The sequence below is a fragment of the Struthio camelus genome, chromosome W, assembly GCF_040807025.1.
Source record: "Struthio camelus isolate bStrCam1 chromosome W, bStrCam1.hap1, whole genome shotgun sequence".
Taxonomy (NCBI): Eukaryota; Metazoa; Chordata; class Aves; order Struthioniformes; family Struthionidae; genus Struthio; species Struthio camelus.
In genome coordinates this window covers 18,457,652-18,471,977 of record NC_090981.1, presented here as the reverse complement: position 1 = coordinate 18,471,977, position 14,326 = coordinate 18,457,652, and the positions used below count along the sequence as shown (strand labels likewise).

The 14,326-nt window shown below is 38.1% G+C and overlaps 1 protein-coding gene across 2 annotated transcripts in view; it reads left to right on the top strand.

Moving 5' to 3' along the window:
* Positions 1 to 13,993, top strand: part of LOC138064239 (A disintegrin and metalloproteinase with thrombospondin motifs 19) — a 153,901-nt gene extending 139,908 nt beyond the window's left edge. For both annotated transcript variants that reach the window (XM_068925928.1, XM_068925929.1), the window contains exons 22-23: positions 9,514 to 9,691; positions 12,720 to 13,993. In XM_068925928.1, the coding sequence (XP_068782029.1) occupies positions 9,514 to 9,691; positions 12,720 to 12,871 (330 nt within the window). In that variant the 3' untranslated portion in view covers positions 12,872 to 13,993. The remainder of the gene's footprint in view (positions 1 to 9,513; positions 9,692 to 12,719) is intronic.
* The last annotated feature ends 333 nt before the right edge of the window (positions 13,994 to 14,326 follow it).

The window sequence follows — 14,326 nt, the reverse complement described above, 5'->3', positions numbered from 1 at the left end:
CAGTGCTTCAGTTATTCCTTCTTGAAATAAACTTGATTCTCTAGCAAGTCATTATCATTTTTATCACACAAGTATTTATAATTGTTTCTTGTTTGTTATTTGGTTTTCATCTATGTGAATCTCACTTTTCACTATTTTCTAATGGCTCGTAACAGGACATTTTAAAAAATATTTTAAAAAACACGATTAATAACTAATTCTTGAAAATTCATTTTGAAATTGTTTCAAATGTAAGTCTCTGATTTCTGACTGAAAGGACAGAATTGGAATTGCTACTTAATATTATTCGGCTACCAGTTTTAATGAATTACAGGAAATATTATAGATCTGTAAATATTGGAAGAAAAATTTATTTTGCTTTATGCGTGCTGTTTCAGTGCAGAAAGCTATTGTTCATAGGTTTATGTTTAATCTCTAGAGTTCCCTCAACCAGTCTTGCCACAAGTACTTCCAATAATGTTGACATAAAACAGAGTTCACCCAAAAGTAATGATCGTTCTTTGTTAAATTAAGCAGAGGGTCACAACAACTCACATAGGTTAGCATCGTCTCTCTCTCAGCTCCCTGATAGCCCTCTCAGGACAGTCCTGCTTTTGGGTGACCTCATCAGACATGATGAAAGTGTTTGTTACATTTCAACACGTTTTTCCTGCTAACATAGCAGTTAGAATCATTTTTTGGGAATCCATTTTCTTCCAGTGATTGTGTTCATACATTTTGAAGAGAAAATTAACCAGTGGAAGTTTTGTTGACAATCTGTGAAACATTTTTCTACTTCATTTTCTGTTTCTATTTTAATGTTTTCTTTCAAAAGTAATGACCTTTGTGTGAGTCGTAGTATTTCAGCCAAAAAAGTTGTTAAAGTTCAGAAAGTTTCCTCGTCAACTGTCAAATTTTTTGTTTGTTGTTGTTGGTTTTTTTAGTGTCTTTCAAAACCGTTTGGCTTAGCTACCTGCTATCACTTCAGATCTTCGTGATTTAATATACAATAGATGCAGTGAATGGAAATGAAATCATTGTTTGGGATGAGCTCTTTCATTTAGTTACAACAGTACTGGAAAAAATTGAGAGCACTACATGTCATAGTGCTATTTAAAGGCAAATACCTAATTTTATGTTGTACAGAACAGTTTTTTGGACATAAATTTATTTCTGAAAAGTAAATATATAAAACAATAGAAGCTTTGGGAAGAGAGGGGTTTCTTGGAGCTTTTTCTTTCCTATGACTTTTTTTTTTATGTTCTTAGTGGGTTCTTTGGCTTGTCTTTTCATTAGAAATGCCATAATCCTTTAATTAGATGTTTGCGCTGATGAGCTGTGCTTTTCCCTAGAAGATACAGAGCAGCAGGCAGGCACTGTAATATATGCTAACATTTAATTACATACTCAGTGGCTAATATTTGAAATTATTTTGAGAGTTTATTTTCATCATACCTCAGCTACATACTCCAATAAATGTTAGAGAAGAGGGGAACGTAATTATGAGGACTTCAAATCTAACTTCTTTCGGATTGTCGTATTTTTATTCGCATGTGTGACAGTTATCATCAGTGGAAACTCATCTTTTGCCACACATAAGACCACGCAGTAACATCACAAATAGGAAAGTGTGAGATATAATGTCTGATTTATCACTGAGCGTTAATGGCAGTAATATATACAAAGTTACTGAAAGGTGTGGGTTTTTTGTTTTTTTTCTTTTCTTTCTTTCTTTTTTTTTTTAACCAACTGCTGGCAATATAGAGTCTAACTCGCTAAGTGTGAATCCTCTCACATAGATGCAGGTTGCACCTGAGTAACTGGTTTTATCACATGGCTCAAAGAAATAATTGTCTCCTTCCAGTTTATTTGCTGACATACTTTAAAAACAACATAAGGCCTCTGGCAAACATTTAGTGTTGCTTGAATTGTAAAATATCGATAGAAACAGTGAGGATAAGCCCCAGTTCTGTAAAAGTGCTGTTGACTGGAGTCATTTGTTTCCTTGGCTGGAGGGTAAAGAACCTACAGGAACAGTCCTCATGAGATTTTCTTTCACTTCCCTCATCTCAAAATATCACAACCAGCACAACTCTATTTTAATACAAAAAAAAGTTGAATATTTGGTTTCTGCTGTGTGTATATATACACATCCTTTATAGACTCTGAAGGACAAAGACAGGTTAGAAAACTGGAAAAATAAAAACTGAGGCTTTACATCACTGAGAAGCATGTAAAACATTTTATATTTGCCCTGTAGCTTTATACAAAGTAATGGTCTTCGGTTGACGTAGAGAGTGTATCACAGAGCCAAGATACGTATAAGCTTAAGCAGGAACATACGTTTAGCTAGGCGACTTTAACCCAAAGAAACGAGATAAAAATGTGATGGTGAAAGTGTTGACTTGCGTTATGGACCAGTTGCCTAACTCACCTTTTCATAGAAAAGTCAAGCTTGCCCTGAAATTTAAAAGTGGTCTGTGAAGATACATTTGAGTATAGTCAATAAGTATGAGTGTCTCTACTTTATACAGTAGAATGCTGTGGCCATGTAGAATAATGATGTATCTTGTGTCCAAATTCGCCAGCTTATTTTTTGTAAAATCCAAGGGTGTTCAAGTGTCAAGTACTATCTAAAAGTGTGTCTGAGGTCCCAGATAAGAATAAAGAATGAATTTTTCAGGAGGAGAGATGTACTAAAAACAGTCTGATTTAAACTTGTATGTGCATTTGCGTTAAATGTAGATTCATAGAAAGCCTAAATACAAAATTGAGAATATATGCAAGGTAAAGTCCATCTTGTACTTGTAAGGGATCCGAATCTATGCCCTGTGGGCCACATTAGAAAAGCCTTCGGTCTTGCAAGAGATATCTCCTCCCAAATTCAGGGGTCTTCTAGCCCCTCCTTGCATAACCAGTAAGAAGCACACTGGGACATCAGCCTTTCCTGGGCTTGAGGAGATTTGTGGCCCACCGTTACTTCTCTTTCCTTCTCATTTTTCTTAAGTCCTGTTGTGCCCTGCTGTTATCTTGCCTCTAAATTCCCCGTCCCAGAGGCTGAGCAGGAGCTTGTGCCCAAACTCTGTGGTGCAGATCTCTAGGAGGAATTGATAGCAGGCTTCCCAAGGGAACCACTAAGCCCAGCTGTTCTACCTAAACGAATTAGTTTCACTGGGACACTGAGACTTAGTAAATCATCAAGGGGGTGATTCTGTTTCATTAGTCTGTCCCAGAACGAAATTGGGAAAGTGTAGCCAGCTTTTACTTGTGGGCGGAGAATTTGCTGCTTCCGCGTTTAGATCGGCAAATTCTGTTAAGATTCAAACCTCACTACTGATTCTGAGCGAACAAATAATGATGCTCTCAAGCATGGATTGTCAAGAGAGAAACTTTCATATGCTATCCTAGCAAAAATGATTTTTTTTTTGTCATCTCTCTAATAATCATATTATGCCAAATGCCTTACGGTTTTTTGACATTCAGACTATCTTCATAAATTTTCAGTGGCTTCTTGTCATTACCAAAGACAGTTTTCTTTATCTTCCTCCAAACAATGTAACGGGTCTCTGTGAGAAGCTAACACTGATTTAAAAAAAAAACAAAAGGTCCAATCAGAGTTCCTTTTGTTATAGCCCCATCTCTGGTCTAACTTATCAAATATGAGCTAGGGCTTGTGTCTGTCTTCTTTTCAAATGTTTTCTCTCTTTGAGCAGTTACCTAGTGCTAATGAATACTCAGGAAAGATGACCTGAAAATAAAAAGAGGGGGGAAAAAGGGGGAAAAAAAAGAAGAAAGGAAATAAGAATTATTAAAAAGTTAAAAAAAGACAAAGCAAGTTGCTCAACTTAGGAGAGACCAACAGCAGAAATTTTTCAGCTAAACTTAGCAGAAGTTCTGAAATTTAAATTTGGCATTCACATACTGAGGTGTTGGGTGTGTCAGAAATGAGAGAGACAGAACGACCTTCCTGGAAATGATGCCTGGGAGAACTCAGACTCCATCTTATGTTTGGATCACTTAGTCCCTTTTTTTTTTTTTTGGTATTAGCTGCAGTATTCACAAATGTCTTTATAAAAAATAAATAATGCCTAAATGAGCTGCAGATGATTTGCTTTATTTAGCAACCTTTAAGAATATTTTTAAACTCAGTCTAAAGCCTTTATTGAAAGCAAATACACCATTTTACCTCCTACCTGCCTTGAAAAGCAAACTTCATAAAATACAAGGTAAGGAAAAAGACTGTGAGCATGTCCACAAATATTTTGCTAATGTTTGATTGCTTGCTGTGTTGTTTCACACTTGCTTTATTAAAAGGTTGAAACTGCTTAAATGCTGGAACCGACAAACGTATACATAAATGATTAGGAATGCTCTGCTAATAATTTCCAGTAGAAGTCATCACTGAGTTTCCTTATGAGAACATCGCTCTCCACTTTGAATGCTACTTAGACTTGTAAAAACCTTTTATTGAACAATCCATTTAGTCTTGAAAATAAATCGTCCAAGTCAGTTCTGTTAACATTGTCACAGATTGGGTTTTTCATTGTGGATTGTATCAGTCTCTGCAATGATTGCCTATTGTCTTGGCAGAAAGACGCGTTTTGACCGGTACTGTCTGCCAGTGACAATTTTTCCCTTAATTTAGGAATTCCTACTTCTTACGAAAGCCAGCTGGAAACAACTAAAGCATTACAGCACCTTCCTCAGCTGTTGGCCATGGGAATATGTATTCTCTCCAGAATATATATCTTTGGCAGGGAACAGAAAGAAGGAATCTTGGGTAACTGGTGTGCATGCCAAGTGTAAGGGTTGTTATATTTAACGCCTAGCTATCTGTCCCTGAAATTATGTCTAAAAGGAGTTCAAAAGTAGGACAAAATTCAAATAGGGCGGGTAGTTTTCGTTTGAAAGAAAGAAAAACTTTTTTTAAAAAGTAGCTGTTAACTATATTTATCCAGGAATTTTTTGTAATCTTTAACAGGAATGTTTTACATGTCTTGCTGCTTGAATGGTTTTACAGTACCTTTAGGACTGTGTCCAAAATGCACAGATTAACAGCCACATAATAAAAACTCTGGCTGCGTATTAGAACATTTAGTCTAAACCTACAAACACAGTTGTCCTGCGGGAGTTTTTGCTAATCAGCTACATGGCCTTAAAATGTAGGTCATCCGAACAGTCAGAAATGAAAAGTAACGAACCACCACAAAAATAAGGAATAGCATGTACAAATGTGACATTTGGGAGGAGGGGAAGAAGATCTATAGAAAAGCATTCTCCATTTGCTAGTAATGAGAACAATGGATTTAAATTCATCTGAGACGTGCTTGATCTCTGCGAATTGCTGCACATTGGTTTGGAGTGGGTATTTGCTGTAAATTTTATATATCTTGTAAAATCATGTAAAATACAATCAACTCTGACAGGTTGAATTGCTTTCTGATTAAATTCACTGCTGAATATGTAAAGGTGAAGTATTTTTATTTGCTGTAGTTTGAAAATCTTCTGCAGTTTTAAATATGGAAACGGCAGAAGTATACAGAAGCTATGCAGCTTTAACTACGTGCCAAAATTGCTGCCTAAAATGTGACACCTGCACATGCAGCAAGTGCTGCTTGCCTCTAGCTGAACTAGCTTGCCAGCTAGTTGAATATTTTCAATGAGAGCAGGCCCAAAAACGGGTCAAGCTTAAGAGAGACTTTGGGAAAAGTTTGCTTCTGCTAGAATGCAAATGTGCCTACACAGTAAGGTGAGCGCCGAAAGGAGGGTCAGGGCTATTGCTCTGAGTTGCAGCTAGCTGGTTTGCGGGAACTGCAGAGTCTTCTAGTGATACTGAACCAAGTCCATACCTTTGCACAGGCAAAAAGGAAAATCTTATGGGTGCCTTATCTTCTCCAATATTTGGTGGCTATGCTCAGTTATGCCATCAGTTGGCTGGTGTGTATGTGGCACAGAGTTCGGTGTAAGACCACTCGGCGGAGACAACCAGAACTGCGGTTGTAGCTGTTGGGGTAGCTAGCAGATACAACTGCTAGCCCGTTGGCTATGGCTGTGAAATGCCGTACCTGAGATGCATGTTCCCTAATTTCATGCAAATGAAATGGAATCTCTGAAATTTTTCATTTTATTTTGAAGTGCTGCTAAAATGTCTATCTAGAAATAGTTCCTTTGCCCTAAGAGCAGCTGCGCCATGTGTAGATTTTGCTAATAAATATTCTATTTCATGTGAATTGAATGTGGCAGAGATGACATAGATATGCTAAAGTGACCTGAATTTTTTTCTGGCTCACAGGTAATCAGTAGAATTGTTAAATTAATTCTGAACGTAGACTCCAATGCTGCTGCTGATAGAAAATAGAAATAAATGCAAAGTTAAAAATTAGTACATTTTTGTGGAGAAAAAATAAGGGAGACGAGTAACTCATTTTATTTCTTATTTTGCCACATATTTCCCTTATCACCTGAGATATGTCATTTTATTCTCCTTTAGCCTCAGTTTTCTCCTCTGAAGTTGGGATGATAATAAGGCAGTCATGGAAGACTAAAATTATTTGTTTGCAGATGTATATATCTTTGGATAGAAAACTAGAGTGTAATGCTTCATAGAGCTCTCTGAGATACCCCACAAAGCCCACTATTATGCAAAAATATGGTGGCTCAGCCATTAAGGGGATGTTAATTTTCCGATTGAGATGTTAACAGCAAAATCTTGCTAAGTTCTGCATAGAAGTTCAAGGCCTCAACGCTGATTACCTAAGAGAGAAGTCTGTCGACTTGTTGCATATTGTCTCAATTGCAGGCATTAGAAGCATTCAGGCCAGAGCTCATTTGATATAAATAAGATGTGGCTGCTGGCAGAGCGTTCTCCAGAAAGGCACCTACGTATGTAACTTGTTCTCCGTTAACAACTAGCAGATAATCCATTGGAGCCCAGTTTGACAGCAGAAGTCTTGTGGTTTCAAATCCCATTCTCACTTCCTTCTAGTGCTCCAGACTGCCGGGTTTCGCGTACTTGTTTTACAACAACCGAAGGTTAGAGGCAAAGAAATTATTTGCAAGGGATCAGCTCCACCTGCCTGTCCTCTTTCTCTGTGACTGATACAAGAGGACATGTGCATGCTGCAGGTTCACCCATACTCCAGCTTTGTTTAATAGACAGGAAAAGGTTTTGCTGAAAGGAGAAAAAAAATGTAGTACTGCATGCAAAATTATTCAAAATTAAGATCATTGTGATAATCCTTAAAGAGTCCATACACCTTCATCTTCTCTTTGTTCTCAGCTTTATGGTTTTTTAATTTTGCCATTCTATTTTCTCACTCACTCGTCCATCAGAATATGCTAGAGGGAAATTTGTCTGAAACTATGGAGAGAGAAATCTAAGAAGTGACTGGAATTTTGGCAGGATTAAGATCAATGTTCTGGCTGTTGTTGGTGATTAAATTTGGGTGTGTATATATGTGATAATATATGTTTATATTCTGTAATGATGGTCATTATAGGAAATCATTCTAGGGAATCTGTTGAGAGTCTCTCTCATGCAGTTTAAAAGCAGCATGCTAAATTCAAAGCTGATGAGAGACTTCAGCTAGCACTGAAATCTTTTCAAAGTAGGATTTACTCCTGTAATCAGCATATTGGTTCATAAGTTAAGTTGTGGTGGCCATTGAAAAGAAAATTGTGTATTCTTTACTGAATGCCTGTGCATGCCTTGGACCATGCAGCCTGTGTCTGATTAAATTCGCAAGTAATTATAACAGCTTTGTTGAGTTTGTGGAGTTACTCCTGATTTATATCAGTGAGAACAGAAGTCCACTTCTGGTCCACATCAAATCCGCTCACTGCACCTACAGGATGCCAATGTTTAATTTCATGTGGCTGTAAGCTGAAGCGTGCTTTGAACCTTGTTCAGTCCCTTCTGAGAACACTCTTCAAGTGTATATCCTGGTCTCTCTTTTGGAGGGAAACATGTCTCACCGCTCTTGAGTGACATATTTGGGTAGGAGCCCTCTGTTTCCCATTTGGCATGTGTAATTCTTTCCTCTGAGTAACGACGTTCAAAATGTCATCGAGAAGCACGTAGACAACAAATGTAAAAGGTAAAAACTCTACGCTCCAACATCACTATTTCTTTCAAGACTTGGTATAGTCTACTTTGCCAACTCTCTGCGTCTTGAGACAGGGTGATTGGGAAGCTTTTGTTACTATAGCTCCCTCTCCTTGTCTTTTTCCTTCTCCCTTTTCAATATTTTTCCAGCTATTTCTTAAAACTTCCCAGTTCCCTTTTTTGCTTAGGCCAGCATGTTTAAAATTTTACATGCCTCTTCCAAAAATACGTGTTTATACTGGCAGGTACAACATCAGACTAGTCACCCAGTATACAGAGGAAACAACTGTGCAAGGCAGTGAGGAATCACGCATATTATTGACGTATATCTATTACCACTTCACTTGGGAAATGCTTTTTGGGGCATGCTGATAAGGAATCTAGAGCATGTGGTGGAAATGTGACTATTTACTATTTATGAAATTGAAATTTGCTAGACTGAAAGTGCTGTCAGGATTATGCAGATGGCAGTGGCATGAATTTACAGCCATTGCTCGTACCATTAATTGCAAGAAATTAAAGTAATTTTTGAAGATGTTCTCTGTTGTAAATTTTTCCGAAACTTAATGGCATTTGTAGTTACATGAGTCAAAATCACTAGCATGTAGGAACAAATTGCAATATATAATTTTTTGCAATGAAATTACAGTTAAAGCAATGGTACTGGACAAATAATACTTTATGTCCCGTGAAATTTTGTTCATAAAATGTCAGTGAAGAGCAAAGAGTGTGTTTCCTTGTTTCAGAATAGGTCTCATATGCATTTGTAAGGCACAGCCCAAGTTTCCTTCCTAGGATGTTATCTTACTGTAATAGAAACAGAAAGTTACCATCATTACAGTGTTTTGCAGCTTTCTTTTCTCACCTCGTTCCTAGCGGCAACAAAATGGGAAGGTTAATTGAAGGCCAGGCAGCATCTCACCCATCGTTTGTGTTTCATTTGTGGGGCACATATGAGAACTTGAAGATGTGAAGGAAAAGCAGGAGAAGGCCACCACTCTGCTTAATGCTTAGAGCGCTGGCAGGAGGAATAACAGCTTGTTACAGAGGGCTGCTCTCCTTCAGCGTCTGTGAGCGTTTTCTTTCTCCATCCCTCTCACCAACGTTCACTCGTAAGAGTAAATTAAGAAACAAAAAGAGGAGAACAGCTCTTGCTCTGTTTAGGCACATCATTGCGCTTCAGTCTCATCACTGGCTTTGCAAAACAAGCCTTGCCAGAACAGGAAGCTGAAATGAGTTCTTCAGCGATACTGCCAAATGTTTTGTGCTTTTTAATCGATTTTCATTTAGGTAACGGAGGGGAAGGCAGAAATCTTGGGTTATTGCTAACTGAAGTAACGGTCATCGACGTGAACTGGATTGGCATTGTACCTTCGTGTTTACAGGCAAAAATACTTTTCCAATGACTTTCTGTGCTCTGTGTGTTCCAGTGCTCCGTTACCTGCGGCAAAGGAATGCAGTCCCGAGTCATCCAGTGCATGCACAAGATCACGGGAAGGCATGGCAACGAATGCTTTTCCTCAGAAAAGCCTGCAGCCTACAGACCCTGTCATCTTCAACCCTGCAATGAGAAAATTAATGTTAACACAATTACATCACCCAGGTTAGGTAAGCAATTAAAATGACACATTCCTGCTGTATGTTACTTTTTTAGTCACCTTTCTCTGCATCGGGTAATGGTGGTCGCAGTCGAAAAACACAGGAGTGGGACTCAGGAGATGTAAATTCTTTCCAAATACTCATCTCTCTGTCTCATTTTCCCAGTGTTTATATCAGAGACAGTACCTCAGAAGGGTAAAGGATTTTGTTATCCAAGGAAGGACTATATCACGAGACTTCATTATGTTATGGATTCAAAACTCCCTAGATGCAAATGTGTTTGTTTTAGGGCTAAGAATTTATTTCATATGTATTTGTCCACTCAATTTTATCAAACGTTTCTAAAGTAAGAAAATTCCTGGTTTTCTCTTTAAAAGCTTTGCGAACAATATTCTCATGGTCTTCACGAGATCAAGGAGACCCTTATCTGAGGAACAAACATAAATAGTTCTTTTCACTTGTCTTTAACTCAGCTTTCCATACTCTGTGCCTGGTGCATTATGGCATACGAAAGAAAATTGCCAGTGTGAAGAGACTGGCTGTATTAAATTCAGAGAGTTCTCCCAGGTCCCTGTTGCTCTTAAAGAAATTATATTACTGCGTAAACACAGACCTGTTAATTCTGTTAATTGTCATCTCCTACTGCAGAGTTGATGATAGTCTTATCATTAGCTCCCTAGAAGGTTACTCTGCTCCTTGAGCATGATTGGGGCGTATTCAAAGGCTTGCTGTAGGACAGCATACCCTTTCCAGATGATTTTCCAGAGCCGTTGTTAAGATAAACCCTCCTGTCAAATAGATTACTCCTGCATGGAAAGCAAGTCTAATGTTTCAGGCTGTGTGTAATCCTTCCTTTGAGCCAGCGAAGGGTATTTCTCTTTGAAGTTTTTAACCCTTAAACATTTCTGTGGAGTAGTCATTGTTTCAGTTTGCTGGGTGAGATGGCAGCTGCTGCTTACAGCTCTCTTCGTTTGCGATTTCACTGTTGTAAAGTTGCCTTTCGCATTTTACCTTTCTTTGTTCCACTGATCTCTCAGAAGCGAGAGGCCGTCGCTCCATCACTGGCATCCAGGGAGGTATAAGCAGCTTTGTGTTGCGGAGCAAAACAAACCGCAAAGTTTTACATAAATAAATACAACTGCAGATTGATTAAAATTTGACTTAATTTGAAGTGCCACAAAAAGGGATTAGGCAATGTTGTCCAAGTAGAATGGATTATGTAGCGCTGATGTTAGTAATCAGCTATGCTTCTCTTGAGTATATTGATCACTTTGGCCTCCCAGTCTATTTCTGTTATGCAGTATAGGTCCCCTGGATTTGGGGGTACCAGTAGCAGAAGTTGATGTGGATTGTGTCATCTATTTCTACTTTTCCCCCCCTTTTTTCCAAAAAAAAAAAACCTCAATTTCTCTTTCCTTTTTTTTTAAAGAAAGGAGAGTAACTCAAATCATCCCTGAGATTGATTTTATCAATTCTGTGTTTATGGTGATTTTGGGAGACTGTTCCTTGTGTCTTGTTCTTCATTGTTTTCCCGTAGTCTGTGTATGCTCTGCAGATTGAATAAGTGAATGTGCTAAGATCCAAATTTGGGACCACGGTCCTTCTGTGATAAGCATTGTAAAAGGACTTGTTAAGTGAAACAGGTGGATGGATGAACAGATGGCTTCAAAAGAAAAGAGACAATACAAATGAAAATAAGCCTGTTTTGCGAGACAGGAAGAAGAGCCGGGTTTCTACATCTGAATGTTCAGGATTGCTAGGGAGAAAGTGGGAGGGGGCAGAGTGAACGAAATTTGGCTTTTTGGTCTTGGGGGTATTCTTCTCACTTTCAGGAGATTTCTGAGAAAGAAGTTGGCAGGTAGGGATTCCCATGATTAGAAAATGGCAATAGACTATTAATAGAGCAACCTGAATAACTGGGCGAGAAGAAGCTACGGAAGACATGCAGGTAAGAAAGAATAGCCTGACTTTGACATGGACGAGGGACAATACATTAAAGTGACTAAAAAGAGAATAATGTAGTCAGACAATTGGAGTAGGAAGATAATTTTAAAAGCAACATTTTAAGTGTGCTTTAAGAAAAGAGAAGACGTAAGAAGTACACAGGTTCTGTGCATTTGAGATGCAAAAATGAGATAACTGGGCCACTGGACAAGTATATCGACCTATTGTTGAAATCTGTTCTGTATGGAGAGTTATTGATTCAGTACTGTAAGTTTCGTTTTTCTGGATAGAGTAGATTCGCTTCACCAAGTCTACCTGTCTTTAAACGTTGGTGCTTATAAGGATGCCTCGAAGTGTGGCATCTGTAGCGTTCAGGCTAGCGAGACGATATATTTCGAACTAAGGGACCAGACAAAATTAAAGGTCTAGTAGATCATTTCACTCACAGAGAAAAATTAGGGATGTCATTGTGTAGTTTTATTCAATTGCCATTCATTTACAAGGTGGCACAGTGTCTTGATATCTTGAGCACCAAGTTGAATCAGAAAACGAACAGCAGTCTCCTTGCTTTAGTTCCATATGGTTTCCTACCTGCTCCCAATTTAAAAAAAATTTTTTTTAAATCCCTTTATGGATGTAACTGAGAACCACATTCTAGTATCATTCAGACTGAGGCCTCCTCTTTTTCCAGTGGCAGCTTCTATTTCAGTCTGAGTGCTGCTGTGAAGACGCTGGTTCTCGTGCGCCCACCCCAGTCCAAGCCGCTGCTCTGCGATACATGGGAGTCTGGAGCTGATTTGTGCTCGTCCTTGTGTAGGGCAGAAACGTGGGTTTACTCCCCTTTTGAGTTTCAGTGCGATTTTTTGCCTTCAAAAATTCTACTGTTTAAAAAATTGACAGCATTATAATCAGGATTTTTTCATTATAATGAGGAGGTTTTTTTCCTTCTGTTGAAATCTAAACCGCGTTATCCTTCATTTCCGTCCATGGATACACTTCTGGTGTCCTTGCCACCTTTGCTACCTGATCCGTCACTAATAAATGTAACAGTTAGTTAAGTGTATTTGATCTTTTTTTTGTTGTTCTTTCACAGCTGCTTTAACATTCAAGTGCCTGGGAGACCAGTGGCCTGTGTACTGCAGGGTGATACGGGAGAAGAACCTCTGTCAAGACATGAGGTGGTATCAGCGTTGCTGTGAGACATGCAGGGACTTTTATGCGCAAAAAATGCAACAAAAGAGTTGACCTCTGTCAGGCTGGCTGGCTCTCAGCTCTTTGCAATCTTATTATTTATAAATACACACACACACACACACACACACACACACACACACACACACGCTTCTTCAGACCAAATATTATCAGATTACATATAATTTAATCAAATTAATTTATTTTTGCCTGCCAGACTTCCTTTATTGTTTTGGTTAGACATCCTACTTGTTTTATCCTTTGAGGTTTTCATAATTAATTTTTATATGAACAATTTTGGATACATTTATCAGAATTAAAAAAGTAATAATAATTAGTATTTTAAATGTTTATTTTCAGTAGGGGTTGTCTCTCTGTTGCCAAAAAAAGCCATCATGTTATCTTGAATTTATTTTAATTTAGCTGAATAGTTTTGCTGTATATGGAAATAAAGCCCTTCTTAATTTTATTATATTTTTGGCATTCAGAGTCAGAATGATCTTGCGTATTTTGCAACAGATGTTGAGGTGAGTAAGCTAACATTATTGAACAGGTTATTACGGAATGTATTGTGAAATCAGTTCATTTGATTTAGAAACATACTGTAGGAGAGAATCTACTGTAACTTGTAACCTATTATAAACAGGAAAATCAAAATAGCTAAGTAGGGATTTTGATCATTCTCATGGACACATACTTGAACACAAGTATTGAATCAATGAAACACTGTAGAGATTTACACTGAATCACTGTTGCACTGTTCGAGGTAGTGTAGAGAAATGCAGTCCTAGAACTTGTACCATCCTATGAAACCACGTCTGTACTGTTTTAACATGTCACTTGATTTTGAACGTTTCGAAAGAAAAGACCCATGCCCCTCTATACCTTTGTGTGTCCTCTTGCAGTTTTACAAAAGGAAGAGTCCTTCCTCCTGCCACTTGTATGAGTTAATCTGTTAAACATTTTCAGTTCTCTGTTGATGATTTAGAAAATAGCTTTGTAATACTACTTTAGTTTTATCTTTGTTTTATGAAAAAGTCTTTATAAAAATAAAATGTTTTACAGTTTTGTGAAACGTTATGAAACAGCTAAAATTTTCCTTATGAGAAAATATTGTACATGATTCACATGATTTTTACATTTTCAATAAAAAGTAAAGCTTCTTTTGTTACTTGCATTTTTTCTGTTTGGGGCATCCGTATCTGACAGCAGAATCCACTGAGACCTGCGTAGGAGCAGGGAGCTGCTACAGTACTGCCTACAGCAAGTGCCTCCTATCTCCCGACTTTCTCTGGCTGCAGGCAGACATATCCCTTTATGAGGCTTGGTATAGGAAAAGTAGGATATAATAAAGTAATATTCAGTGGAGCAGAAGCTAGTATCTCCAGTGAGCTCTGTAACCACTGAACCTGGCTGTAGGAGCAGAGTAAGACCTCTGCCCCCGTTTCGTAACGCAAGCCATTAGGCATGCTCTGAAAATACGCCGGAGAGCTAGCACTGCGAGCAAGA